This window comes from Prionailurus viverrinus, chromosome A1 (assembly GCF_022837055.1).
Source record: "Prionailurus viverrinus isolate Anna chromosome A1, UM_Priviv_1.0, whole genome shotgun sequence".
Lineage (NCBI taxonomy): Eukaryota > Metazoa > Chordata > Mammalia > Carnivora > Felidae > Prionailurus > Prionailurus viverrinus.
Window position 1 is genome coordinate 235064224 of NC_062561.1, and position 13652 is coordinate 235077875.

A 13652-nucleotide genomic window follows, 5' to 3' on the forward strand; every position below is an offset into this window, starting at 1 on the left:
GTCCCTACCTCCAAAGGCAACACCCACTGTTCTCAGGCATGTGTCTTCGTGATGGCTTTACCATATCCTGCCCTCCGGGGACTTTCCACATGGAGACCCTCTTTTCCAAAGTTTTGATGGTGCTAAAAATTACCTAACGTAACCTTTTCCCTCTTACCCATTTTTCAGCACACGGGTCAGCGGCGTTAACTATATTCACAGTGCTAGGTAGTACGTCTCTGTAACTTTTCATCTCGCACAACTGGAGTCTATAGCCACTGAAGAACTCCCCTCTCCCCTTCCCCTTGCCTCCGGCGACCACCATCTTACTTTCTGTCTCTAAAAGTTTGACGACTCTGGGCACCTGCCAAAGGTGGAAGCATGCAGCATTTGTCTTTTTGTGGCTGGCTTATTTCACTCAGCATTATCTCCAGGTTCGTCCGCGTTGTCACGGGTGACCAGATTTCCTTGTTTTTGGAAGGCTGAACAACGTTCCATTCTAGGCACATACCGCATTTTATTTATCCACTCATCTGTGGATGGTCACTGCGTTGCCTCTGACTTCCGGCTACTGTGAATAATGCGGCAGTGAGTGTGGGTGTTGGGAGAAATGCTTTCGATACAAGAAGGAATTGAGGTATTTATGGGATGGCAGTCAATGTTCCCTCATCATCTGCTGGGGGACAGACTCTGCTCCGTGGGACTTTAGGGGTTGAGCTCGCCTCACCCTTAAGGCCACCTTTCCAGAGGGGCCACTGTAATTCAGACCTTTGTCCAGGTGGCGGCAGGATGCAGGCGGGGAGAGTTCTAAGGCGTGGGTAACAAACTGCCTGTGCCAGGCGCTGCTGGGATCGACAGATGTCACCTGACCTGACAAGCTGTACAAAACGGTCTCTAGGGATCTCCACTTTAACCTTCATGCGAAAGGGGCTGTGGCCCTATGGCTAACGTGTCCTGAAAACACTAGAAAAAGGTTATGATTTCAAAAATTAAAAAAAAAATTTAATGTTTATTTTTGACAGAGGGAGAAAGAGACAGAGCACCAGCAGGGGAGGGGCAGAGAGAGAGGGAGACACAGAATCTGAAGCAGGCTCCAGGCTCCGAGCTGTCAGCACAGAGCCTGACGTGGGGCTCAAACCCACGAACTGTGAGATCATGACCTGAGCCGAAGTCGGGCGCTCGACTGACGGAGTCACCCAGGCGCCCTGATTTCAAAAATTTAAAAAAAAAAGGCCAACAAACTGTACCTTTCTGACTCGAACCACTAAGTTAATATAATGGCAAAGCTGATGTAACATCAATAAACCGCATAACAGAGAATCCTCAGTAGCACGAATAGACAGCACTTTTATTTCTCTAGCTCTTTCAGAGTCTTTCTGCTTCAGTCTTAGAAACAGAAGCACTGCAGTATGTTAAATGCTGACACAGCAATGGAATGGGATTCTGCAAGACAGGATGAGAGGTGGCTAGGACACTAAGAATCAGCCCAGGAGCCCAGGAGCAAACCCCCAGAGTCGAGAGACTTTCTGCAGGTGAACTATCCTCTCTGGCCTCAGCCTCCCCAGCTCTAAAATGGGGACAATAATAATACCTGGTTCCTTGGTCTTGTAGGACGTTAAATGAGCTACATAATAAGGCACCAGGGGCAGGACTCCCAAGTGTTAGCTCCCATTGTTACGCTTATGAAGAAAACATAATAATTCTCAGAGACATTTAATGACTAAGTGTCTCTTTGCTCTGCATCTATACGAACAATAAAACCTCATTCCCCGCCCCCCCCCCCCCCCCCCACTTTCCACTATGGTTTTCCTCTTTCTTTCTTCAATCCTGTCACCAGGTAGAGGCCACGTGAAGAAAACTGTTCAGAAATATGGAAATTGGAAAATATCGCTGGTGGCAAGGACCAGGAAACGGCCGGTGACAGGGACGTGCGCCCTGAGCTGATGTGTAGAGAGAGGAGGGGGAGGAGAGTGAAGATGTGCGGGGAGCAGAGGATGCCGACGGCGGGGCGGAGGAGAAAAGAGACGACGTTCTTGAGGTAGGAGGATCGGGAAAGGAGAGCAGTGATGCGACTATAGCTCTGAACAAAAAGCACGACTTCGTTCCTGACATGATAACGGAGCTCAGTGTGCCTGTTTTGGGTCAACTATTCAAGTACAGTCCCCGGTGGAAAAGCAAGTGTGTCAAAATTGACACCATCGTAATGAAACATTATAAACGATACCATCTCCCACAGTATTTTGGCATTGATTCAGAAGGCGCCCTTCAGAGCCCAGCTTTACCCCTGTTTGATCTCTGGTTTAACGGCTGGCATAACTTCCGTCAAATCTGCGTCCTCCCTTTGTTGACCATCAGTGAGTCCCACTGCATACACGAGGGCCTCCTGCTTACAGTGAGCTCACTGTGAGCCTTCCAGAAACGTGCTTGACTGTTAATGCCACACCCACCCACTGGTGAATGTGGAACTGGCACCGACTGTCGCGGGAGATGTGAGAGGAGGAAGAATGTCAATTCATATGGAAACCCCATCATGGCGTTGGTGCTGGGGACAATGGCCAGTGCAGTTTGCTACAAGGCATATGGGATGAATGTCGACGTTCTTGTCTCAGTATAGCCAGACGATTCTCCCCAGAAAAATAATGTGTTCATAATATGTTTGGATTAAAACAAAACAAAACAGGAGGGGCACCTGGCTGGCTGAGTCAGTTAAGCATCCGACTTCCACTCAGGTCATGATCTCATGGTTCATGAGTTCAAGCCCTGTGTCTGGCTCCACGCTGACAGTGCAGAGCCTGCTTGGGATTCTCTCTCTTCCTCTCTCAGCCCCTCCTCCACTCGTGTTTTCTCTCTCTCTCAAAATAAATAAACCTGAAGAAAAACACAGGAAAAAAATATACCCCCCCTCTTCCTTCTTCCTCCCTCTCCACTCTGATCCTCTTGCACTGGAAACAACTGGTAACCTCTCACTTTAAAATTTCTCCTAATTGAACGTAACAATTATAAGAGCAGGTCACATTAACAATTTCATCGGTGTCCTTTAAAAAAATAAAATCAGTTACATGAAAAGAAGTAGATGATGCTCTTAAGGTTTAATAAAATGAAAAAAAACCATTTAGAAAAGTTACAAATACATTATAGTGGGGAGTAGCAAATTTTTATTATTAGAAAAAGAAAACTCATCTTAGAATCTTGCCTGAAAAAGTGGTGAAGTTTATCATATACCCGTGTGCTTTCGTGCATTTGTCTAGAGGAACACCTACTTTGGCGTTTTAATTGGCCAACGACTGTCTTTTTGAATGGCGGCCACCAGCTGCAGGAATAATTACTTGTAACATTTAGTGTTACAGAGACTGCCGTGTGTACTTTGATCAATTGTACGAGAGTTTCCCACAGAAAGGCTGCTTGATTTCAGTCATACTTTATAAAATCAACATTTTTCTTGCCATGCCCTGGGTGAACCACTTTCCTCAGCCATCCATCCACCGTGTGGCACTCACGGGCTAGCCACCTTGTGTTCTCTTTGACGCTGTTCGTGTTTGTCTCTGGCCACATGGAGAGCTGGTTGCAGAGGGGAACCACACCACACCTGCCTTTGTATCCCCAAAGCAGCACAGTGTTGAGCAAAGAGCAGAGACTCGATGGATGCTTGTTCGATACATTCTTTATCTTAACGATGGACCCGAAGAGAAATTTCCGGGGGCCAGAAGCAAAGAAGCAGCTCAGTGCTAGAGGGACTGAGGCTGTGGGGTTGGCCTAGGAGTGTCCTAGGACTGGACAGAAGCTGTAACACCTAGGGGCTGATGCCCGCAGGAGGAAAAAAGGGGTTGCCTTGAGCTTGCCAAGGGTGGGGCAGCTGAGGCCAAGACCCCTGACTAAAATCAGGAGCCTCAGGGTGTGCATGTATCTTTTTGAATTAGTGTTTTCATTTCCTTTGGGTAAATACTCAGTAGTCGAATTCCTGTACACAACTGTTGAGTCATTATATAGTACCTAAAACTAACACAACATGTTGTATGGTATATGTTAATTATACTTCCATAAAAACAAAACGAACAAAAAATCCCAGAAGCCTCAGAATGCTCTTCCCTCCATGTAAAGTCTAGAAAACTCCATGTACTAGTTGAGGGAAGCATCAACACACTTCCAGTGATAAATTCCATCTCTAAATATGGGCGATGAATTTGAAATTACATTATATGCTTCATCATGGGGCCCCAAATTGAGTGGCTATCAATTGGGTCAAAGACCAGAGAGAGTCCTTGGGGTTCCTGCAGAAGTACCCTTTTTGCTAAAGGATAATTCCCTCTGAGCATGACCTCACAATAAAAAAAAAAATTATGAACTACACAGGACATAGGGCCGTATGAGGAAGAATCAACAGACACAACAAAAAGTAGAATTCGCACCACAGGATCTGCAGGTATGCTATCAATCTGCAGTAGCCTGCAGAAGAAGACCAAAGAAATTAGAAGATGGATCAGAGTACACAACGAATGAGCACTTATGAGAAAAAATGAGCCACAAAGACTCTCAGGAGATGAAAATGCAGATAATGGAAAATTTAGTAGCTGCGCTAGGGGGTAGGACAGCCCTGAGGAAATGCCCCATCAAACAGCGCAGAAATACAGCGATGAAACACATGAATGGGACGTTCAGGCACAGAAGGTACAATGAAAAGAATCAATATACGTGTAATGAAAGTTTGAGAAAAACAGAACAAAAGACCAGGACGGAGCAACAGCTTTGCAGGCCTGGAGCAAAACATGAGTTCTGTGGCCGAGGCGACCCACTGGGTCCCAAACAGGAAGATGAAAGTACACCTTTACCTAAGCACAAGGGAGCTACGGCCCATGACAGATACGGAGCGAGTCCCACGAAAACAACCAGAGAGAAGACGTGTCACCTTCTAAGAAACAGTAATTTGGCTATAGATTTCTCCGCGGTCCATCAACTACAGGAAAATATGGATTCATATTTTCTTTTTTTTTTTTCAACGTTTTTTATTTATTTTTGGGATAGAGAGAGACAGAGCATGAGCGGGGGAGGGGCAGAGAGAGAGGGAGACACAGAATCGGAAACAGGCTCCAGGCTCCGAGCCATCAGCCCAGAGCCTGACGCGGGGCTCGAACTCACGGACCGTGAGATCGTGACCTGGCTGAAGTCGGACGCTTAACCGACTGCGCCACCCAGGTGCCCCTGGATTCATATTTTCAAAATATTAGACAGCTTATCATAAACCATTATCCAATGAGGAGAAACCCGACTGTTTTTTTTTTTTTAAATACAAAAGTTGTAGACATTATGCACAGGCTCTCACTGAAAAGATGAGAAAAGGAACAATCCTTTGGGAATATGGAGATGGGATCCCGGAGGAAGGGATGGTGTTCAGGAAGAATGGGGTAAAATGGGTACACAACAAGAATAACGATAGCAGTGAATGACAACAGCAGTTTAAATTTAGAAAAATCTGGCCTGCCCTCTTTATCTTTCTGTGCTGTTTTGTAGGTTATTTATTCGGCTCTTGCTTTACTTTTTTCAGCCTAACTGCTGAGTTTCTAATTTCAAGAATCTGAGCATCTTATTCCATCTTCTTTATTCAAGAATGGGATTCAGATGCAGAGTACAATATTCTTCAACAACAAGGTGGAGATATTAACGAGCTCTGTTAGTCTCGTGTACATTACACATGTTAAGTTAACCAGGAAAAACAAAATACCAGGATAGATGACTTCCAAGTCACTAGAGGGAACAAAGGAGAATAAATAAATTCCATGGATCCAAGATAATGCAGGAGAAGAGGAAAAATAAGTACATGCAGAGAACACACATGATGGATTTAGAAAAATAAAAGCAAAATAAGATGGAAGTAGTAATTATAATACACGTAAATGCATTATACTTGTGAGGGAAAAGAGAGAGACTGCTAGATCAGAGAAAGTAACATGCACCTGGATGTTGTTTACCAGAGACACAACATCTAAAACCCACTTACGGACAAGGAAAAGCCGAATAAAAAGATGGAAGGAAAGGACGCTGGGAAAATACTAACTACAAGAAAGCTGGCAGAGTTCTATTGACATGGGAGAAAATAGACTTCAAGGGTAAAACACTCCTTTGGGTAGAAAGCTTTTCTATCAGCCAGTGTGTGACCTACTTTCCTTCCACAGCATGGACTTTATGTTTGTGCTTTCATTTCCGCTAGGAACAAGGTTGGTGGGATGGCATCATATTATCTTTGCTACACAAAGCACAACGCAACCACATTGAGAGAAAAATTTCTTCTGACACACTCAAAGATGCTTTTGAGGGTGGTTTTTTCCTTCTGTTTTGTTTTTTGGGTTTTTTTTTTTTTGGTGGCATTTTTGGTTACAGTCACTCTCTTGTATTTATTACCAAATTATAAGTCCACTCAGGTAGTTTCGTGTTAAATTTGGCAGTAAACTATTATTAGTATTATGACAATGTCAAGTATTATTCCTTTTATTGCTGATTGTAATGAAAATGTAAACTTGAATCTCTTGTTCTACATTTTAGTTTCTACTTAAACTGGATTGTTTTGGTTATCAGATAAAATAATATGTTTTCATATTCGAAGGGCTCTCATGTATTTTGGAAAGTATTATTATTAAAGGTACTTTCATACTAGAATATGTTAGAGTCTAAATCCACTCATAAATTAACATTCCCACCCCCCCCCTCCCATTTTACCAAATGTCTTTTAAGATGGGGCTGTACTTTTCCCAGACTCCAGTTTTAACTTTTTTTTTTTATTATTATTTATTTTTGGGACAGAGAGAGACAGAGCATGAACGGGGGAGGGGCAGAGAGAGAGGGAGACACAGAATCGGAAACAGGCTCCAGGCTCTGAGCCATCAGCCCAGAGCCCAACGCGGGGCTCGAACTCCCGGACCGCGAGATCGTGACCTGGCTGAAGTCGGATGCTTAACCGACTCCAGTTTTAAATGAACTGGGCCAACATCTGGATAATGTATATCAGAAACTAGACCAGAGGAAAATACGAATGAGGTTCACTGTGAGGTTACCGTGAATTACCAATGTGATTTAAAAAAAAATTTTTTTTAATGTTTATTCATCTTTGAGAGACAGAGAGAGACAGAGCATGAGCGGGGAAGGGGCAGAGAGAGGGAGACACAGAATCTGAAGCAGGATCCAGGCTCCGAGCACAGAGCCCAGCGTGGGGCTTGAACTCATGAACCGTGAGATCATGACCAGAGCTGAAGCCGGACGCTCAACTGACTGAGCCCCCCGGGCATCCCTACCAATGTGATTTTGACCAGTGGATGCTTAGCAGTCACTGCAAGGCAACCTCAGTGCCACGCCTGCCATGGCCATGACCATGGATGGACATGCCTGCCTAGTGCCGGGAGCTTGTTTGCCAGGGACTCTCTCCGCACACCTTCCAATTAATTGTAAGGGTTCTAAGCATCGACTCCAATTCTGATTCTGACTCCTACTTGCTCTCCACCACAGAGCAATCTGTGTAACATCTGTGAGGGTCTGTTGTACAACCTGTAGAATGGCCATTCCCTCCAAGGGCTCTTGTGAGGCTAAATGAGCCGGAATACACACAATGCCTAACAGACCAAGTCGTCAATTTTAACGGAAGGCAATATTTATTATTTGTAAACTGTGATGAGACTGGACACGTAGCTATTGATGGGGGTCCAGCTATTGACAGTCCTGACAGCCCGTCAGAGGCTGTCTATACTGATTCTGAGGGTTCTTACCAAGGACAGGAAACTTCTGCTGGTCTTACAGTTATCGCACTCATGGTCCTGTTCCGAAGTCTTCCTTTCTGTCCTCAAGAGATCTGCTGATGTGTGCTTCCGCATTACTTCTTGTGGAGGAAAACTCTTCCTCGAAATGACTGGGCGCGGAAGCTTGCCATGGTGGGAGCACAGGCCACCTCCACAGTTCTGTGTCTCTCACCCATGAGACGTGAGGCCAGACAAAGTCATCTCTGGGTTCCCTGTCTGCTCTCAAGTTTTACGGTTCTGAAATGCTATGAAGGTCTCATGTGGAGACCCGACAGGTGAGGACCCAGGAGGGACCTCGCTGGCAGCGGGGATGGGCGACCGGGGCTGAATTCAGAGCCGCGCACTCAGAAGAAGTCGATCGGGGTGAGGATGAGGGCAAGACGTTTTCTGAGCATTTGGGTGCCGCCCAACACTTCTTCCAGCCCACAGATGTTAAATATTTATCTTGTATTTCAAGTGCCTGAAGTACTACAGTGAGCAAAACAGGGTTGAAGCAGATTCACTGGTGATCTCTCCATCTAAGATCACAAATGATATTACGAAATGGGCAGCCTGCCCGGCAGGCGCGAGGGATGCTGGTAGTGACATGGGGCGGGGGGGGGGGGGGGGGGGGCGGGGCTCTGTAGATTGGGTCTGGGAAGGTTAGGAGATTATTTCCAACCTCGGAGAGAGCCCAAAGCACATCAGAGTCAAGGGATCATGGTGAGTGTGAGGTCTTTCAGCGTGGCAAGGTGATGGCCACCCACCCATGCTTCCCACAGCCACGCACATGCAGAACCCGTCCCCACGCCAGGGCATCTGGGGAAGGGAAGATTACCGGGACACGTGGGGACGCCTAACTGTCCCAGTGGTGTTGGGGAGGATGGGAGGGGGCCACATGGAGCTGGATGAGCGGACATGGTGGAAAGGAACCGCACGGACATGACATGAGTCCACGAGTGCTGACTTAGTGCCCGCTTATCAAAGTGTTTCAGTGGGCGGAACTCTGCTGGATTCCCTGGGAGACAGAAAGCAAATGTAGGAAACAATTCTCATCTCAAAAAAAACTACTCTAAGTAAGGGAGACAACAGTTACACTCATCAGAGAGAGAGAGAGAGAGAGAGAGAGAGAGAGGAGGAGCCAAATAAGTTGTCAAACAATCAAGTGCTAAATTATGGGGCACAGATCCTAAGTCCCATGGCGCTCAAAGAAGAACCCACTGCAGGGGCTGGTGGGGTTTCTGAGAAACTTTCTAGAAGACAAGCAGAGGCAGGGGAACATAGGGGTGGGGGGACGCACTGGGGGGAGCGGCTAGGGCAAGGGAGGGTGGGAGTGAGGGACAGACAGCCGTGCTCTGGGCTTCTCGTTAGCAGTAACGATGAGAACATATAAATTCCCTGACATTTTTCTCTGACTGTGCCACTGAACAAATATCTGTCTCATTTTTCTATCAGAAGGAAAAAAAAATGCGTTTTATTATCACTCTTATTCTTTGGCCATTTTTTTTAGCCCCGAGGGACCACAGGCTATGTCTCTACCTTTTTTTTTTTAATATGAAATTTATTGTCAAATTGGTTTCCATACAACACCCAGTGCTCATCCCAACAGGCACCCTCCTCAATGCCCATCACCCACTTTCTTCTACCTTTTTATCAAACCCAGCTGTACAATGACCGGTCAGTACAGCTACATGTGTAATATTTCCTGTGTAAGAGAGGGTAACAAAGGTAGAGCTCTTGGAGGAAAAAGATCGGTCAGGCTTACCTTTGCTCAACCTCCTTTATAAAAGTATTTTACTCTAATTCTTCATACAGAGAGTTCAATACCAGTAATACTTTTTAGAAATGTTTTCCCTGTAGTGTAAGCATCAGTATTGCCTCTGGCATTTAAGTTTTCCAAAGGTCAACGTATGTTCATAGAAAGATATTAAGGATATTAACATTTCTTTCACAAACTCAGTACTTAATCCAACAATAAATGCAAATCATACTAACACCTCAGAGAACTGGTAGGCTTTCAAGAGGCCAGAGAATGAGCAGTGAGGATGTCATACTTCTCCATGACCACTAGGAAATATTTGTGACACACACAGCTTTGGGCTGAATGGGGAGGGTCGAATAGAAAGCACGCTGAAAGCTTTCCTGGGTTGCCTTAATTTCTTTGATATTGATGGTGAGAAAAAAGCCCTTACAGAATAGTTTACACAGTACAAAGAACCTCTTATGGGAATGAGAAGAATTCCTTCTTGATTTTATCTGGATTCCCTCTGGATCAAGGATTACAGCTGACCACTGGTGGGGGTGGGGGTGGGGGACTCATTCACTGATCTAATTCAAGTTCAGAAAGAACAGACGTCCTCAAGCCTAGTCTCCCTGACCGCTTTGGCAAAATCCAGGCTTCCTTTGAAAAGGAGGTAGGCACCAGTTCATTCCCAGCAGCTTTTCTCTCTCTCTTTTTTTAAATATGAAATTTATTGTCAAATTGGTTTCCATACAACACCCAGTGCTCGTCCCAACAGGTGCCCTCCTCAATGCCCATCACCCCCCCTCCCCCCCCTCTCATCAACCCTCAGTTTATTCTCAGTTTTTATGAGTCTCTTATGGTTTGGCTCCCTTCCTCTCTAACTTTTTTTTTTCCTTCCCCTCCCCCATGGTCTTCTGTTAAGTTTCTCAGGATCCACATAAGAGTGAAAACATATGGTACCCATCTTTCCCTGGATGACTTATTTCACTTAGCATAACACTCTCCAGTTCCATCCACGTTGCTACAAAAGGCCAGATCTCATTCTTTCTCTTTGCCAAGTAGTATTCCATTGTGTATATAAACCACAATTTCTTTATCCACATCTCCAAAGGCAAGGGAATTAAAAGCAAAAAGAACTATTGGGACCTCATGAAGATAAAAAGCTTCTGCACTGCAAAGGAAACAGTGAACAAAATAAAAGGCAACCAATGGAGTGGGAAAAGATATTTGCAAATGACGTATCGGACAAAGGGCTAGTATCCAAAATCTATAAAGAACTCACCAAACTCCACATCTGAAAAACAAATAATTCAGCTAAGAAATGGGCAGAAGACATGAATAGACATTTCTCTAAAGAAGACATCCGGATGGCCAACAGGCACATGAAAAGATGCTCAACGTCGCTCCTCATCAGGGAAATACAAATCAAAACCACACTCAGATATCACCTCACGCCAGTCAGAGTGGCCAAAATGAACAAATCAGGAGACTATAGATGCTGGCGAGGATGTGGAGAAACGGGAACCCTCTTGCACTGTTGGTGGGAACGCAAACTGGTGCAGCTGCTCTGGAAAACAGTGTGGAGGTTCCTCAGAAAATTAAAAATAGATCTACCCTATGACCCAGCAATAGCACTGCTGGGAATTTACCCAAGGGATCCAGGAGTGCCGATGCACAGGGGCACTTGTACCCCAATGTTTATAGCGGCACTTTCAACAGCAGCCAAATTATGGAAAGAGCCTAAATGTCCATCTACTGATGAATGAGATTTTCTCTTTAAGACAACAGACGAGTTACGGACTCCCTAGCATCTGGTGTGGGGGGTGTCAGGGTTTCATGATGCTCCTGGGAAGGTGGGTGTGGGATCCTGAAGGCCTCGAGGGGCCACAGGCTGGGTCTGGGAGGGGCCAGGAGCCATGAAAGGTTGGCTGGGTTATACCGAAGCTGAGAGGACAGACATTACATAAGACCAAAAGCATTCTCGCAAAGGCAGCAAAGTTGCTCTGGAGATACTTTCTCTAGCCTCCGCTTCTGTTTCTTTTCTATAGCAATTTAGTCTAAGAAAAAGTCAGCTTGAAACCTTAAATATACACTGTGTTCCACACCCCACCCCCCCACCCTGAAGACTGGATTCCTTAGGAACAGAAAATGACTAATGTGGCTACTTAGGCACTAATTAGAACGAGGTTTGGATTTCCAGTGGGACCACAAATGATAGTTCCTACTCTGAAAACCTGAGAAATGGGCTGCAGAAGCCTTGTGGGGGCCAGGAAATCAGAGGGCGGGGCCCGTGTGCTTTTCCACCTAAGGAAAATCTGAACGTGGATAATCAGGCTTTTTGGTATATTGAAGCACTTTAGAAACTTGACAAGGATTCCCAGGGGGCAGTAGTGACAACCTATAGCCTTCAGGCGATTTTAAAGAAATCTGAGATGCTCTGTGTGCATTCCAGGAAATCAGGAACCATAGTGCCACTTCTGGAAGTTTCCAACCCAATTCAAAACACCTCAACTATGATATAGCAAACACCCCCCACACAAGTTTGCAACGGTACCCAGCAGACATCGTAGAGTGCCCACTGTCGAGAGGCAGAGACGAACTTTAAGGTCTTTACACTTTTTAGCTAAAAGGTTCCAACACATTGGACTAGAATGGACCCAATGCTCAAAATCTGGCTCAGAGGGGCCTCTCTTGTTTCCACACACCTCCAATGAACAACATAAAACACTGACTACCTTTTTTTGGTTTCTATCTCATTGCTGGCTTTCTTCCGATGCTCTCATGGGGCCACTTGCTTTCGACTCAAGAATACACTTAGATTTGGTTCTTACATCCTGAACTAGCACTTGACCCATCCAAGCTTGCAATGGTTGGTTTAAATCATTAACTAACACTATTAATGAACACTGTTAATTAAATCACTAACAAGATACATTTTTGCATTTGCTGTTTTCATATGTCCCCAACTTTTATATCTTGGAAGTGGATATAAAAGAAGTATCTGGTTTACATTTTAATTCCCCTGCACACGAGAAGCCTCCTATTATACTAGGAGTGGCTGCTCTAAAATACTCTGAAAACTCAGAGGACATAATGCAAAATGGCGACAGAAATAAATAAACATGAATATAATTTGATGGCGTGACATCCAATGTTTCAGATAATCTTCAGCTCAGTGTCTTGATTGTACATGAGCTGCCTCAGTTTATATTCTGGGCCGCTGGCATGAAGGGTGCTTGCGTCTTCACTGGGATCCGTATCCCGTGAAATGTTAAATCAACAAGCCCGGTGTTTCAAGCCAGAAATCAGTTTGCCTTCAATGAACACAGTTTTCAAAATAAGGTCCATATGTGAAGTACCTACCAAAAGCTGTCCAGCAAAGCAGACGAAAAGGATACAGGCAAGCAAGAGAAACGCGGCTCCAAAGGAGATCCCGAGAATGGACGTCCTACCAGGAGACAAAGAGGAACAGGTTAGTGTGGCAGTAGTTCCCGTTACTCTGGAAAGCCGTCAGTAATATTTGTGGCGTAATTAGGCCTTAATTTCATGGGGCCTTCATTCCTCACTCATTTTGTGAAAAATGAAAACGGAGCTAAAACAAACCAAAAACGTGTCTATAGAAAAGCATGTCTATGGGGCGCCTGTGTGGCCCAGTCGGCTGAGGGCCAGACTTCAGCTCAGGTCATCATCTCGCGGTTCACGAGTTCGAGGCCTGCGTCGGACTCTGTGCTGACAGCGCGGAGCCTGGAGCCTGCTTCGGGTTCTGCATCTCCCTCTCTCTCTGCCCCTCCCTGGCTTGTGTTCTGTCTCTCTCTCTCTCTCAAAAATAAACAAACATTTTTTTTTTTTTAGTGTTTCTTTTTGAGACAGAGAGCGAGAGAGAGAGAGACAGAGCATGAGTGGGGGAGGGGCAGAGAGAGAGGGAGACACAGAATCTGAAACAGGCTCCAGGCCCTGCTCTGTCAGCACAGAGCCCGACGTGGGGCTTGAACCCACGAGCTGCAAGATCATGACCTGAGCGAAGTCAGATGCTTAGCCGACTGAGCCACCCAGGTGCCCCCAAAATAAATCAACATTAAAAATTTTTTTTAAAAAGAGAAAGAAAAGCGTGTCCACAATTATGTCTGATCAACTTGATGATTCATCAAAGTAAGCACCGGTTCCTTAGGAAA

General features: G+C 45.3%; 1 protein-coding gene across 5 annotated transcripts in view; it reads right to left on the bottom strand.

Moving 5' to 3' along the window:
• The window catches only part of ADCY2 (adenylate cyclase 2), a 415111-nt gene that overhangs the window by 66110 nt on the left and 335349 nt on the right, over window positions 1–13652 (bottom strand). For all 5 annotated transcript variants that reach the window (XR_007154128.1, XM_047867851.1, XM_047867840.1 and 2 more), the window contains one exon: window positions 12844–12928. Coding sequence is in view for 4 of the 5 variants with exons in the window: in XM_047867851.1 (XP_047723807.1) it covers window positions 12844–12928 (85 nt within the window). In the remaining variant the exon portion in view is untranslated. The remainder of the gene's footprint in view (window positions 1–12843; window positions 12929–13652) is intronic.